The sequence below is a fragment of the Sinohyriopsis cumingii genome, chromosome 11 (assembly GCF_028554795.1).
Source record: "Sinohyriopsis cumingii isolate HCF-2022 chromosome 11, ASM2855479v2, whole genome shotgun sequence".
NCBI classification, from domain to species: domain Eukaryota; kingdom Metazoa; phylum Mollusca; class Bivalvia; order Unionida; family Unionidae; genus Sinohyriopsis; species Sinohyriopsis cumingii.
Window position 1 is genome coordinate 34,365,355 of NC_142971.1, and position 16,089 is coordinate 34,381,443.

Here is a 16,089-nt window from a genome sequence, read left to right on the forward strand (position 1 = left end):
ATGCTTATCAATACCTGTCTACCCCTATCCTTCAGCGTTAAGAAAGCGTTCTCACTCTCACATTCATCCAAATACCTCTATTCGGGGCCCGTTTCCTGGTCAGGTCAGGCAACGGCCCCGCAATCGCACTGAAATTCGCCACATGCCTCGGTAATACCCGGCAAACCCACGAATGATCTCACCACAGATTTCGTGGTGGGATGTGCGGAGTTTCTCAACAGCTCCACCTTCGACTTCTCTGGGGACAGCGTGCCTTGACTCAAGGGGTGTTCCAAATAGTCTAACTTCCGGAACCCAAGGTGACATTTGGAAGGGTGAATCGCAATCCATCCTGGCGTAGTCGCTCTGAAACGTTAGCTAGCAGCGTGAGATGCTCACCCCACGTCTCTGTGGCTAACAAGAGATTATCCATGAAGTTGTGAACACGCCTATCACGCAAGAGCTCCAAAAACTTCTGCATCATTCTAGTGAAGACGCTGGGAGCATTCTGGACTACGAACGGCATGTCTAACCATGGTAGGTCTCATCGGGAGTAGCAAAACCGAGCTTTGCCCTATCCTCCTTCCTTACAGGAATTTGCCAATAGCCCTTGGATAAATCCAACTTCGAAACATATTTCGCTTTCGAGATAGAAGCGAAAATATGTTATGGGTCAGGTAGCATTGAAATTCCATTACTTGATTCAGCTTCCGGTAGTCGACACAAAACCGATATGTGCCATCCTTCTTCTGCACTTGTACTACAGGAGAGCTGTACGGAGAATTGGCGGAAGCGATTACTCCCAGAGCAATAATCTGCTCAATCTCTTCTCTGAGGACTTGTCATTTTGCGTGGGGCAAAGGGTAGGGTTTACGCTGGACTGGCCTGTTGTCCACCAGCTTTAACCCGAACTCGACAAGTGACGTTCTTTTGGGTATTTCTGTAAGATCATCGGAATACCCTGCCAGCAACGTCTTTATCTCCTCCCATTATTCTGCACTCAACGTGGGGTTACACTCCACGTAATGGACAGCTTGTGGCGACGACAAAATCAATGATGGTCTCTATTTCTCGTTATCTCGTAAGGAGATTGGCATGATGCAGCTTCTCCTTAGTTGGTAGCCGTATCCGATAGATAGGTTTGACCTCCGACCTTGTCCCCTACTTCATACTGGCGTGGTTTCGTGCGCTTGTTGTTATACGTAGCCTGACGAGTTTCCCCTGTGCGAGGGAACAAACTTCCTCTAGTTTTTCCACCCGCAAATCCGCCACGTACTGACTGGTAGTATTTGCCCCTTCACAGCGTGATCGTCCGTCAACAGCTGTCGCAGTATGGTGATTGATCCACGTACGGTCCTGCCATACAAGATTTCAAGGGAGAAAACCCTAAACTAGCTTGTGGTACTTTCCGATATGCGAAAAGCATGGCAAGAATTTACCGCTCTCAATCTTTGGGGCGCCCTTCACACAGCTCTTAAGCGTGTTTGTCAGAGTCCCGTTAAACCGTTCAGACAGTCCATTACATTGGGGGCTATGAGGCGTAATCGTGATGTTTTTAATTACATCAGTCGGTTCACCTCTATCATCACGACTCATGAATTGTGTCCCTTGATAGTTCAGGATCTTGACCAAATCCCAAACATTTGTTTTAGCGACGGTTTCCGAATCAATATTACGCAACGCGACATCCTTCAGATAGTGTGAGGCGTTATCTACCATGGTTAGAATATACCGATTTTCTTGCGACTACGCGGGTTTTATTGATCCGATCAAATCCATCGCGATGCGTCGAAATGGTTCATCAATAAGGGGTGAACTCTCCAATAGGATGGGTTGATGATCAGTTTTCGATGCCATTCTCTGACACTTGTGACAGGAGAGACAGAACCGCTTAACATCTCCTTGGACACCTGGCCAGTATAATTCCTAACAAGATGATCACACGTCTTGGAAATTCCGATGAGACTCTCGTGCGTGAGTTTCAACACTTCACATCGCTTCCCCTGTGGCACGACGACTTGCTTGAAGTGTTCGTTTCCTTTCCTGGCCAGGATATACAAGATCCCCTTCTTGTATACGAACTTTACTGCGCCATTCGGAGTTTCTTTCTCTGTTCCTTCTGCAGCGTATTTATGCAACTGGGACAGAGTTGCGACTTCCTGCTGAAGCTTCCTCAATTCGACCGGAATTTCGTTACTAACCGATGTCGACGTAACTTCCATCGGTGTCAGTTTCATCTGTCCAATTCTGACCTGGTTTCCACAGCACTAACCGGCGTCGGTGTGCAGGTTTCGGGATTCGGTTGTGGCAATACATAACGAGATCCTAGTATGACGTCATGTGATAGCCCTTCCAAGCATGCAGTTTCAGTTTTCCCCTTCGTGTATGGTTAATCGAGGTTAATGGCAGTCACTGGCAACGAGTCACGTCCGCTGTTCGCGTACTGGACCTCAATAACCTCTCCTATGTAGTGCTCAGGCTAAAAATATTTGTGCTGACAAGGGCGGAAACGCTACACCCAATGTCATACAAGAGGGTGGCACCTTCTCCGTTGACGGTCGCGGACGCGATGTTTGCTGCTTTACAGCTTGTCTCCAGCTCGTACTTCTTCCTAGCGACGGCATTCACCTGGGTCTGCCTGCCTTTGGGAAAGTCCTTGCAAAGCTGTCCACTGTGGTGTGACGGGTTTGTTATGCCGTCATTATCGTAGATGTGGGTGGGACTATTATAATAATTTAAATAAATATTGGAAGTGCCCCACCCACATCTACCACAGTGACCATAACAAACCCGTCACGCCACAGCGTACAACATCAACATGTATTGGGAATATCCAAAAAGAGTTTTTTGTTTGTTTATGCCCGTAACCAGAGTAATGTGCTTTGAAACTTTGGCACTACTTTTTGACAGTTTTATGTTGCATTGGTTATTATCGAATCTAATTTTTAACATTGTTTAATGTTTCATTGGTCATTATTGAAAACATTGTCTAAACACTTTTTGCAATTGTTTGTATTGTGTTTCCATCCTAAAAGAGGGATTTATTTCTCTACATAAAATAAATTTATCACTTTTAAATTCATTATCATTCTGTTAAACAAATAATTTTTCATATTCTTTTTTGTCACCTACCTACCTCATTCTAAATTAAAACAGAACATAGCAGTCGACCTGAATAAGCTTAGAGCTTGTCAAATCTTCTTTTCTGACTGAAAATATTTTGTACACTTTCAGCCATCCCAGTTGATGTTTTCTATGAGGTTCCAACTCACCCATCCGCGAAGCAGTACACTTACCAGATCCTTAGTCTTCCCGTGCAGACAGCGGTTTCTCCCGGACTTCGTCCAAAAGTGGTTACGACATGTGATTGGCAAGGCATAATGAAACAGATGTTGGGCACGGGATGGAGGCTGATAGATGTCGTCATGGACATGTCTACTAATGTCACGCATACCGGTTTCATGAGTGCTGAAATAAAGCAAAACAGCCTCTGGATTTTCGAGAAGGTTTTGTCCAGCATGTATGACATGACACCAAAATATGAAGGCACTATGATGGAAGTTTGGTTCAAAATGTCTCACCAAATGCACGCCTTGGGTTTTGCAGGCATCACGTCGACCACGTCGACAGATTGGGAGCCTGCAATCGACAGTATGGGGAAAGAAGGTTGGGAGCTCGTAAAAATCTTGGCCACAAATGAAAGCAAAATAAAGGGCACGTTTCATCCCACAGTAAAAATTAAATGCATGATCTTCTTCCAACGCAAGATTTAGTTTCCTGTTGTTGAAAATCACCGGGTTTGTCGGAGGATCTTGAAAAAATAAACTAGCTCTACCGCCGTCTTACAGCAGGCTCTAGAAGTAAACAGTTGTTGAACATAGGCTTAGTAAAGGCTTACGTTACTGAAAGTAAATGTTGAAGAATTAACAATGACCTTATTTGAGCTGAATTTGAAAAGGAGAATGCTATTTTTCCCCTTTGCTGGAAGGGCGAAATAATCTCAAATTCTTTTATTGTCCATATTTTTCAATTTTATCGTGTTTTTGTTTTGTGTGACTGCTGAGGGAGGCTGAGTCTTTTTGCTTTTTTGGGGAGGGAATAAAGAAAAAGAAGGATCTGTATAAATTATCGAGATTAAGGCCCACTTAGCTGTTAACAGCATAGAGGCAGATGCTCACAATGTCCACAATGCGCCAGCTGATAAATGTTTACACTGTTGGCTTTAAACTCTGAGCATAACGCATTGACTCTGATCTAGATACATATTATGCCCTTAAACGTTTTAAGCAAGAAACTCATATTCCAGCTTCAAAACCCAAACTTTGACCTTGCTTTTAAAATACTTGTGTAGAGGAACTATATTTAGGAAGATGAATTCAACCCTCATAGTAAACCTGTTTAAACACCATGCTATTACATCTTAAATAACTTTAGAACTGCTCATGATCGGATCTATATTTCTCAGTACAGACACATCCTTGATGCAAGCTTATGTGGAGAGCGAACTATAGGAACCGCGACATTTTTATAAAATAATCCACGTGTGTTTGCAACATGTTGTTTTTAATTCCGTAAGTAAAGAATCAGGTGATAAGTTCAGTAGCAATTGTCCCAAAGTCAAGTCTGTTAAAGGTCTGAAATACCATCAATAGAACATTGTCTCTTTTTTCAGTTACAGATAGGATTAGTTCTCATAAAGATTCTTGTCAATGCAATTTTACACTTCATTATCAACCAAGCATGGTCATTCAAATCCATCTTTATTTTGATTAAATGAGATTATGTGAATCTCACTTTCATTCCAGGAGATTATTTGAATCTCACTTTCATTACAGAATATTATTTGAATCTTATTTTCATTCCATGAGATTAGTTTAATCTTACTTTCATTACATAAGGTTACATTAGATTATTTGAATCTTAGTCATACATAAGAATACATGAATCATTTTTAGTTTATCAATTTGCGAATGTTTGTATAGAGTATTTGAATGAGACGTACGTTTGGAGCGGGAAAGAATCGTTGCATTTTTAATATATATATACTTATTTTCTTTAATTGATTTTTTTATAAATTTTCATCTTTCATCACATTGTGTTGTGTTGTCATTCGATCCAAGTATCCATTCAGGTCTATTCTGTTACAATCTATTTAATCTTCACCATTTATTGACTGGTTCCTATTTCCATATAATTCGTACCTTGAATCCTGAAAGTTCCAATAGCCTAACTTTATTCTGTTCAAAGCTACAGATTGTAGTTTGGAGACGTTGCTCATAAAATTGCATTTGTACCTAGAACGCTTTGAGAATACGTGGCCTGATCCCTTAAATTTTTATCTTAAGCCATTTTGTGATCAAAACGCTTCGAGTCCTGCTCACTTATTTGCATATTTTGAAAACTATTTGAGTAAGATGCTGAAACTAAGTTCAGATCCCCCATATCAGAATAAATACTTGAAGCAAACACACGTAATTGAAAGTTAGCATTCTATTTACATAACGAAAGTTATGATGATCCTAAACGTTCCATGATTCTAACTCTAATCAAATGAAATTTAAGAAATATCAAAGTTTTGGGATATTAAGCCAAAGTTCTGTGCTCAAATAGTCAGTGGCGTCACTAGGGTTGGTGTCACCCAGTGCGGTAACTCATGATGTCACCCCCATGGACCTCCTTCCTGCACAAAAATTCTAAATTTTTATAGACAGTCATGTACAGTAACTCATGGTGTCACCCTCATGGAACACTTCCTGCACAAAAGTCGAAAATTTTATAGACAGTCATTTGGGTGTCACCCCCTCTGATGGTGTCACCCGGTGCGGTCCGCAGCCCCCGCACCCCCCTCCCCCAGTGACGCCACTGCAAATAGTTTCGATAATACGTGGCCTGGTGAACGCTGTCGTCAGTGAGGAACGGCCTCTGTCTGGGGCATGCGTGAATATCAATATTTTTTATTTTGTCATAATTTCCTTTAAAACACATTAATAACTAGCCGTTAAAATAAAAATAAGACTTGTGTAGAATAATTTCATACATTTTGTTGTCACTTACGGACGGTATTGTACCATTTTAGAAATTACTCCGTGTAATATATTCCGTTACATTATTTTATGCTTGGAATTTAGTCAGTTTGTGATTTCTGGGTTTTATTGTATTTACACGCTCTTTAAGTTATTTCCAAATATAAATGAATTTATTTTCAGCATTTTTGTTGTTGATAGGGTAGTATTCATTTTGAGTGCTGAGTATAATGCTGTAACAAAGAAGTCCATTGAATGGCTTCCTGTTTCGAAATGACAGAGAGTACAGAATTCTCCTGTAAAATTAATATAGTTCTGGCAAAATGAATGAAAGAAAGAAAGAATGAAGGAAAAAATTCTGAAAACTACGAAGAATATATTCTGAAAATGAGATTGTCGAATTTAATTTTACGATCGAATAATACCGATTCAGCGCAACGACCAGACGAAGAGACAACATTAATTTCAAATTATCAAATGAAGACGAACTAATTAATTGGATCTCTTTTCGAATATTTCAAAGAGAATGAGCCTTGTAGGGGGTGCCAAGTAGATAAATTTTCCCAGGATTATAAATCAAAATTCGTTCTTATCGTCTCTTTTGAGAAACAGTACATGGTTCCTCAGCTTGAAGACAACCAACAACACATTGGAAAACATGCCATATATTATTTTATGGATTTTGGTGTAGTGGCCCCTAAAAATGTACAATATAGAACATGATGTATTTTAATCAATTAAATGCTAAAATTATGTTTTCCGGTACAAGTCGATAATTATGGTTTGAAGTGAGACACGTAAATAACATAAAATACGTAGGAGACCTGATTATGCCATTATCGATTTGGACATTGTCACGAAAGACTATATTTATCCTGTTTTTAGATGGGAAGAATATAACCAATAGCACTGAAGAGGCTGATAGGGATGTTAACATGTTTGATCATGACGATGGGGAAAAAAAGACTCAAAACGGCGTTTGAGCATATCTTGCGTGAAAATATTTACTGAAAAAAAAACTAACTATAAAAATAGGCATGCTTAACATAAACGTAAATAATGATAATAATAATAATAATAATAATCGTGTCCTGGTTAATATCGTGAGAATGCATTTGCTTTGCACCTCCGTGGTTTAGAGTTTGTTCCAGTCTTCAGGATTAGAAATGACATTGAAGGAGATATTTTCCCATTTCATCAACCTCAAAGACAACCAAAGCCAAGTCAGTATCTTTGCCATTAGGCAAAACTAACAACTTGTTCAACAATCAATGTAGGTAGGTAAATATGCAAGTAAGTAAGTAAATAATAATAATAATAATAATAATATCAGAAATATAATTTTTTAAACTTCGCGTAGACCCGCAACGGCAGTATTACGTTACTCAAACGATATTTTTCTGATAGATGCGAGCGATATCGGAGTACGCTGAGTGGATTTTCTCACCCATGCAACAGAGAAATCTAGCTGTTTTGCTAACCTTACTTTTCTTATCTCAGTCTAGTCATCTCAGACCGGTCGTCTCAGTCAAGGTGTCCATGCGCTCAGAACTACTTAAAAAAGAAAACTCGTTGTCTTCTGCCGTGCCTGACTTAGTTGTTCTAAAATCAAACAACAATAACATCAACAAATATATAATAAAAACATAGTAACTTAAGGTAAATCCATCTTTGAGAACACACCATACAAAAACATTTCGAGAGAGACAAAGACACTAACACATACGATGTCGAACTTTTTATTATTATGCTAGTTCATTCCACACAGCATGGACAATTTTATGCTATATGCAGACCTAGCTCAGTACATTTTCAGGTCAGCGTCATTAAATGTAGCTAAAGCTATCTAACTAGTTTTAAATACTTCGTGTGAAACAAATCATATGCTCTCAGCTACATTTAATGAAGCTGACCTGGAAAATGACCGTGCTACGGATAGGATAAAATTCTCAATGCTGTGTGAAATGAACTATAACAGAAAACACTGATCCATGCAAATAGACTATGTACTTCAGAGCCTACCAACTCTCCTAACTACAGAACACTTAGTAACAGCCAGAAAAGTATTACATAAAACATGCTTTATTCTAATTTTGTTAAGCATCTCCACGGTTGAATAAAAAAATATACCTACAACATTTAATGACAAACAATGCACTTTACCAGTCATAAGGAATCAGTTTTCCGTCAACACATTAATCCATAAGGAAATGTCACTGTAGCACTTGCCATACTTCCAAGGCAGAAAAATAAATGTTCAAAGAATCCGTGAACTTGTAAGTTTAGCACATGGTTATCCGCTAGAGTCCGTTTTTGGAGGGTTTATTATACACGGGGGTAATTTTACAATCAGTATTAAGGACACGACAAGCATGTCACAGTTTCACCTGCTCCCAAGAAAAGGAGATTTATATACGATAGTGACACAGATCTCTAATTACCCATGAATAATCTAAAGATGTTACTCTTCGTTACAGTTTGTACTAAGTATCACTGCAGTAGAGCTGAGTAGCCAATATCGTTTTATTATTTACAATATAACTTTTCAAAATTGGAACTGATGAAAATAAAACAAAACAGTTTCTTGTAATAAATATTAATTATTTATTGTCAATTTCATATAACATCCATATATTAAATATGATAATACCTCATTACTATCAGTCGTTTTATGTTGTTATTTTTCTTGCTCACTGTGTACTTCGGACGCAACGGTCACACCACGGCCCTCATTAACATATTTATATTCATGCACCGCATGTAAACATTGGACGTGAACACTAGTGAAGAGTTACATGTGAAATAATCGGGCAAGCCTCGTGGGGAGACAAATAATATAACCCCTTGACTGGGATTTCCTTGTCTCGGTCCAAACACCAAGATAAATTCTATATGTATATCTACGTAGTGAGTAGGATGATATTACGTTTTAGGTCCGTTTGTGTGTATATATTGGAGAACTGAGCAATTAAATCCTTCCTATTTCGGATTATTATTTCACATGTTCTTGTTACTTTAAAAGAAAATATTGGATGAGGAAAATAATCTACGTTGAGGTTTGGACCGAGTCAAGAAAATCCCAGTCGCGGGGTTACATTATATGTCTCCCTACTCGGGCAAGCCTCGTGGGGAGACAAATAATATAACCCCTTGACTGGGATTTCCTTGCCTCGGTCCAAACACCAACATAGATTCTATATGTATATCTACGTAGTGAGTAGGATGATATTACGTTTTAGGCCCGTATGTGTGTATATATGGGGAGAACTGAGCAATTAAATCCTTCCTATTTCGGATTATTATTTCACATGTTCTTGTGCTAATATGAGTCTGCAGACATACTTAATGTTAAGTTTAGATAAAATTTGATAGGATACATTTGTTTGGATTATTCATTGGAACTACACAGTGCTCATTGAACTAAAATATAATTCTGGGACTATTGTGAATTTAGTAAAAGGAGTTCTGGAAACGCCATTGTGATTTATTAGGATTGTTGGCAGACCAGAACATTTCAGGATTTGGAGTTCATTCGGATCATTCGATTCGTTTTGACTTGTGTAGAATTTGTTTTTTTAAAGGATTATTTTGGATTTAATTCATAAGAATGTAAGTTGCTCTTAAATTTTTATTTCATAACTTTATTAATTAAATTATGTTTTTAAGTTTTACAAAACTTATTGGTTTTGCTTCTTTCTGTAACTTAGTTTATGACCATGGAATCTGAACAGTTATCAAAATTTAAACTACCACAGACAGAAGGTACATGTTGGTAGAAAGGATACATATGTCCTTTTCGTGCTCCGTATGTGATGTATATTTAATATATGTTGTCTACCTGAGTTGTGTCATGATTTTAAGTAAACAAGATGTTTAAGTAGCAAGAGTTCAGGGTCAGTTGTGTCTGCAATAAGACTTGGTCCAGTAATATTCCATTATGATGATTGTTTTTTTCCAGAACACTATTGTAATATAAGTAAGGTGAAATATATATATATAACGGAGACCAGGTAAATATTTACTCATTCCTGTTTCATATCAGTGCTTGGAAGTCTTTGATCAGAGTTAATAGTTGTGTTTAGATGTAAATTAAGAGGAATTATGAATTTAAATTATGCACTGAATTACAAAGTGCCCATTGCCTTTGTGGACATAAAAACTGCTTTGGGATAGCTTGATGAATAGAAAAATATCTCAGGAGTAAAACAAGCCATACAGTATGGACGTGTGCCTTTACAGACGGAAATAGCAGAAGGAAATCGAGGGTCATGGGTGGAACGAAGTATTTGGAAGTTACGTACCTTCTCTCTTATATATTATGATAGAGAGGGTCCTATGTCAGAAGGGGTCATGGGGGTAATCTAAGGTGTTTTTGGTGACTCTGTATCGTTTGTTCCCTTCAGATTAATTTTTTCTTTCTCAACATCAAGCTCGCGTTGGACACCTGTGGATCCGATAACATTATCGGTGAAGGTTTGAAATTTCAGGACACTCCTGAATTTAAGATGACCTGAGTGAAAGGCAAAGTATGCATGTGGTTCAAAACGATGATAACATCCCACACATTTGAGTAATTTAATTTGTAATGAATTTATTACCTACTATGCCTAATTTATTAGAAGAATAGCATTGAAAAATCAGCGTTGTTTAATTAACACCTAGCCTTCCTTTTGGAGAAAATTTCCTTGATAATAAACCGCACAGTAACTCTTCTGTCTGTCTGTCTATACGCCTGTCTGTCTATCTCCATATAATAATTTCCAATATAATTTTTGGATTTCATATCTTGGTAACTATCAAATCAGATTTATAGAATTTTGCTTAAGAGGTAATAATTGTTAATTACATGTAATTATCTCTATTCCACCTTCTCTATTTATTCTTCTTGGGTCATATAATGAGAAGAATAGATTTCGTCAGACGGTTCTTGCATGAAAACGTCTCAAGGAACAAATTGCAGTATTTTTAGAATAAGAACAGCGACATTTAAAGATGCATGATCACCCATCTGGAGTGCACACAATACTTAGAATCAAATAATATTTTTCGGGAAGAAAGTATTGCCATTCAATGTTATCCTTTGGGTTGCCTTAAGAAACAAAGCAAAGAATATTCGCAAAAATGTAAACTGATAGCGAAAAAAATCTTATGATTTACAATAGTTCGGTGTAAGATAAACTCTTAAAAAAATATAGTAAAAAAACTCTTGTGCAAGTTTATTGCTATTTATTAACAAATAGAAAACATTTTGAGAATTCAATTGCGCTGTGCTACGAGGTAAATTAATTGAAACAGCGTATGAAAATGTATCATTGATCAATAGAATACACGAATCATCCTTAATGGCAATCAATGCACACATCAAACATATACCTTGCTGATCAAACAATTCAGTTGGGTTTTTCAACACAACAGCGAAATAAAACTTTACAGAACATGGTGTATGTTTTTCTATCCCCTCCCCGCGCGTATAGTCGTTTGTTCTAAGTACCCCACTGCTTCAGAGTTTTATTGTTTTAACAGCCCGATCAACAGGCATGTCCTCAGCGGCTAAATAAGTGTTGTCATCTACATTTTACATGTGGCGTTTGATGCTGGCTTAAGATGAATGATACAAGTCACATGATGAGCAAGTTCTTTCTTAATCTCACTGTCTGAAAGTGATGACAGTACAGGTCAAACGAATGTTCATAGACATTTTTGTATATAATTATCCAATACGCTGTACAAGAGAACAAAGGTATGGACTAATCTGCAAAAGCAGAAGAAGACAGTGAGCAGTCTGCTTGTTTGTATTGAGAGCTTCCGTTTGGTTTGATACGCCAATAAATTGACAATTTTAGGGACCCCCTGGCTACAATCAGATTATAAATTATAACTCTTTGAATGAAATGAAAGTTGTATGCATTTTTTAAAATATATTTTTGATGTTTTTCCTTTTTAAAATCGGTAGGTGGGTACAAACAAACCAGAAGGTGTGCGAATACTATAGGTTGTTTGTTGTTGGCTAAGGTATATGTGTTTTATTCATAGTAGCTATAATATAGTTCGTGTTATTATATGCGTAAGTACTACATGTTTTTATTATCCCTCCTCCATACGCACACATACGCAATCTTCAACCCCCTCATCCGTGCGTACGTAATAAATAGAGGGACACTTACAATGAATACCTTTGGATATGTTTCTACTCTTTTAAGTGTATTTTCCCAATGTTTGTGGAGTCAATGCACATAATATTAAAGGTCGAAATATTTGACCTTTAAAAATCGATTCAACCATGAACAGGATATATTGATCTAACTTTGCGCCTTATACTTTTGTTAATATTAGACATACAAACAGTTACTGTCTGTAAATGAAAGGAACCTATAGTTAATTACGAGAATGTGTACTTACAAACTTTATCTGAATTGAAATCGATGCTCTCAAGACCGACACGATTCCAAAATATTAGGTTTCTATTTATTAAATATGCGTAGTGATGGCAAAAGTGCGCTCTCATTTTTGATTTAGTGCAGGAGAGACCATGTATTGTATCGTGTGGATAAATAAGTTGAACCCACAGCCTGTCTATTTATACAACGCAGTATGTAGATTGTAGAACATACCCACAGTCGAACAGCTTCAGCAAACACAAAGTCCCTCGTGGATTAAACCGCTGCCTTAAATTTAAGCCGATTTCAGTGACTGTGTTCGAACAAAAGGAGAAGACGTGTTGTTCTTTGTAGGCAAGCAATTCTATGTATCAAGAAGAGACAACAAAGAAGGTCAAGGACAATGGGCAGAATTACCTATTGAGTATCATCACCCCGTGTTGTTATAAACACCAAAGGCAAAGCTACAGTTTTGTCTCTGAATAAAGCCTTGGGACATATAACTTCTTTATGGACATAGGCATAGACATAGGACACATACATAGATTGATGAACATCAGTCTATCACACAAACAACTATACAACCTACTACTAACTTTTTTAGGCAAGAAAGCAAATCTTTTTGAGGCATATGAGTGGTCCTGAAAAGGGCCTTTGGGTTTCTTTGTTAGTCTAATTTCATTTATTCTTCCACCAGCTTCTAATTTTGTGTTCCACACTTTTTGTCTTCTTCTTCTCATTCTTTTCCTCCTCCTGTTTCTCCTTCTCCTCTTCTCATTTTCTTCTTCTTTTTCTATTTTTTCGTTACATTCTCTCATTCGTCTTCTATCCTCATCATCCTCTTTCTCTTTTTCTTGTTTCATCACTTGTCTTAGTTTTTCCTTAGACCTTCTCAAATTGTTTATTTCCATCTTGATTCTATGGGGACTGTAAGAATAGTGATCCTCATCCAGTTTTACCAGCATCTCTTCGAACATCCCCACATTGTCCACCACTTCCTGCAACGTCTTCATTTTGTCGATTGTGTAACAAGCCATCTTCTTCTATGGTTATTCCGTCGAATGGTGCGAATGACAGACGCTTGACTTTATATTTGTCAAGCACGACGTGAAAGAAAACATCCCTTACACTCACTACACATATCTAGTATCCACACAGAAGGGAAGGGTAAAAAAAACCCAAATATACTATCAAAAACCCTAATATCTACTATCCACACAACGTACGCGAACGCATACAAACCCCAAAATATACTATCAAAAACCCCATTATCTACTATCAAAAAAACGCACGCGAACGCATACAAACCCAAAAATATACCATCAAAAACCCTAATATTTACTATCCACATAAACGTACGCGAACGCATACAAACCCCAAAATATACTATCAAAAACCCCAATATCTAGTATCCACACAAACGCACGCGAACGCATACAAACCCCAAAATATAGGATCAAAAACCCTAATATTTACCATATACACCAACGTACGCGAACGCATACAAACCCCAAAAATATGCTATCAAAAACCCCAATATCTACTATTAACACAAACATACGCGAGCTCATACAAACACACTCTACTATCAACACAAACGTACGCGAGCGCATACAAACACACACACAATCTCATCAGTAAAGGAGTGAGTGTTTATAATCACACTACTCCACACTCACACCAATTGGCAACTTGAATGGTCTCTTTTCGAGAGTATTGGGTAGCCCTAAGAAGGGCTGTTGTTTTGAACTTCAGATGCACCTGGCTAATGGTCACATCTCCCAGACCTGGCACCACAGACACAACGGCGGCTGCAGTCATTGTCCCAACTGATTGAAGCTTCTGGGAGTGCGGAGGCAGCTTGAGTGGCCTCATCATATCAAGCTTCAATTTGCGGGACCCTGAAGACTTCCCACTGGGATGATGTTGTTGTAGATGTGGTTGCTCTCCCAAATCCACCTCCCAGTTTTCCACCTGGGGGATCACGACTCTTGCTACTGGTGGTAAAGGCTGTGGTTGTGGCAGTGGCCGTGGCAGTGGCTGTAGCTGACGTGGTCGTGCTGCATGTGAAGGTATCCTCACTTCAGGCTTGACCTCACACAGAGGCCTTAGCATGAGGTGATGCATGATTCTTTCTTCCTTCTCTTTCTTCTTTTCCCTCTCCTTCTCTTCAGTTCTTTCACTTTCTGCAATTGCCTCTATGGCCAACTCGTACAGGATGCCCCTGACATACTCCAGGTGCATCTGAAGTTCCAGAAGCTTGGCTAGTTTGCTAATCTTCATTTAGTTGATGAATCAACAACGTGTACCGCAACTGACGAAAAGCTTGGTGAGTTTGCTAATCTTCATTCAGTTGATGAATCAACGACGTGTACCCCAACTGACGAACGCTTTCGATTTAAATTCGTGAAGCACGGACGTGAAGGAAAACATCCCTGACACCAAACTTCACAAGGCTCATATGATCAGCAAAAAAACATGGAACGCGCGAACCTAAAACAAACACTCACTTTTTACGTACAAACACATACAGACTATTTTTGAGAAGCCACGGAAACGAAGTGCTTATAGACACACTTCTATTTATTTTAGACATAAAACAAGAAAACGAAGTGCTTAAAGACACACTTCTATTTTTTAAACTTACTAACATACAATTGGGAATTGAACTAGTATCTCTTTTCTAGAGTATTGGGGTAGCCCTGGAAAGGACTTTTTGTGGACGTAGAGTTATGGCAATCTTTTTTCGTGTAAGATTGTGTCCCCGTTTGGCGACAGGCTTTCCCACATGATAGGGCATGCATCTTGGGAAAGAGAAGGAGAACTCTTTCGTGTCTATACGGTAGTTCACAAATCCTCTATCTGGTTCTTGTTGTTGCTGTTGCTGCTCTCTCTCTGTTTCTGAAGTCTGTACTTCTCCGTCCACTCTTCTTGTTCTTTCTTGATTTACTCTCTGAAGACCTCTCCTACCAGGTTTTCGACCACTTTCAACATTCGAACATTCTCTATCTCTTTAGGCTTGGGTATCAGGCTTTGCCTGACACGATGCAAATGCACGTAGGCTTCGTTTAGATTAGCTAAATTAGAAGGCATCTTCATAGGTTGACGAGTCAAGAATGGACGGTCAGACTGCAGACCGCTTTGCTTTATATGGTTCAAGCGGGGACGCAATAGAAAACATCCCTACAATGTTTAGAGTTGGAACGCTATGCTAGTTTCATTTGAGGGTGAGGGATTAAGAGAAGTCAAAGAGCATGTGTCATCATAAAAATTGAAAACAAACGACATACACATTTTTTCAAAACACACAATTTTTATTGAAGTAACTAACAATCCATTAATTAACCATAAAACTCTTTTTTCTTTCAAACAAACATTTTTCAAATAACAAACTATTTTTGTCAAGGTTGACAACGTTGTGAAGTTAAGCTAGACTTCCACTGAAGGAAGTCATTGGGCCATTGATGTACACTACGTTTCATCGCTAAAGACAAAACATAACCATAATGGTCACAAAAACATCTGTCTACTTTGTCATAGTTTCTAGAAGAGTGCCGATCAAAATAAGTCACTAAATGTTCTAAAGAATATCTAAGACTGCATCGATGAACAAAAAAAAACATACAATATTGTCCACACACCATGGAATCTGTACCTTGTAATTTCATATTATTGAATCGTATCATCTGGGGATTTCTTCTCATAAAGTC

At 38.2% G+C, this 16,089-nt stretch overlaps 1 protein-coding gene across 7 annotated transcripts in view; it reads left to right on the forward strand.

Annotated features, from left to right (window-relative positions):
• The window catches only part of LOC149787898 (uncharacterized), a 29,360-nt gene extending 24,290 nt beyond the window's left edge, over positions 1 to 5,070 (forward strand). For all 7 annotated transcript variants that reach the window (XM_089974143.1, XM_089974144.1, XM_089974148.1 and 4 more), the window contains one exon: positions 3,214 to 5,070. In XM_089974143.1, the coding sequence (XP_089830269.1) occupies positions 3,214 to 3,752 (539 nt within the window). In that variant the 3' untranslated portion in view covers positions 3,753 to 5,070. The remainder of the gene's footprint in view (positions 1 to 3,213) is intronic.
• Positions 5,071 to 16,089: the final 11,019 nt, after the last annotated feature.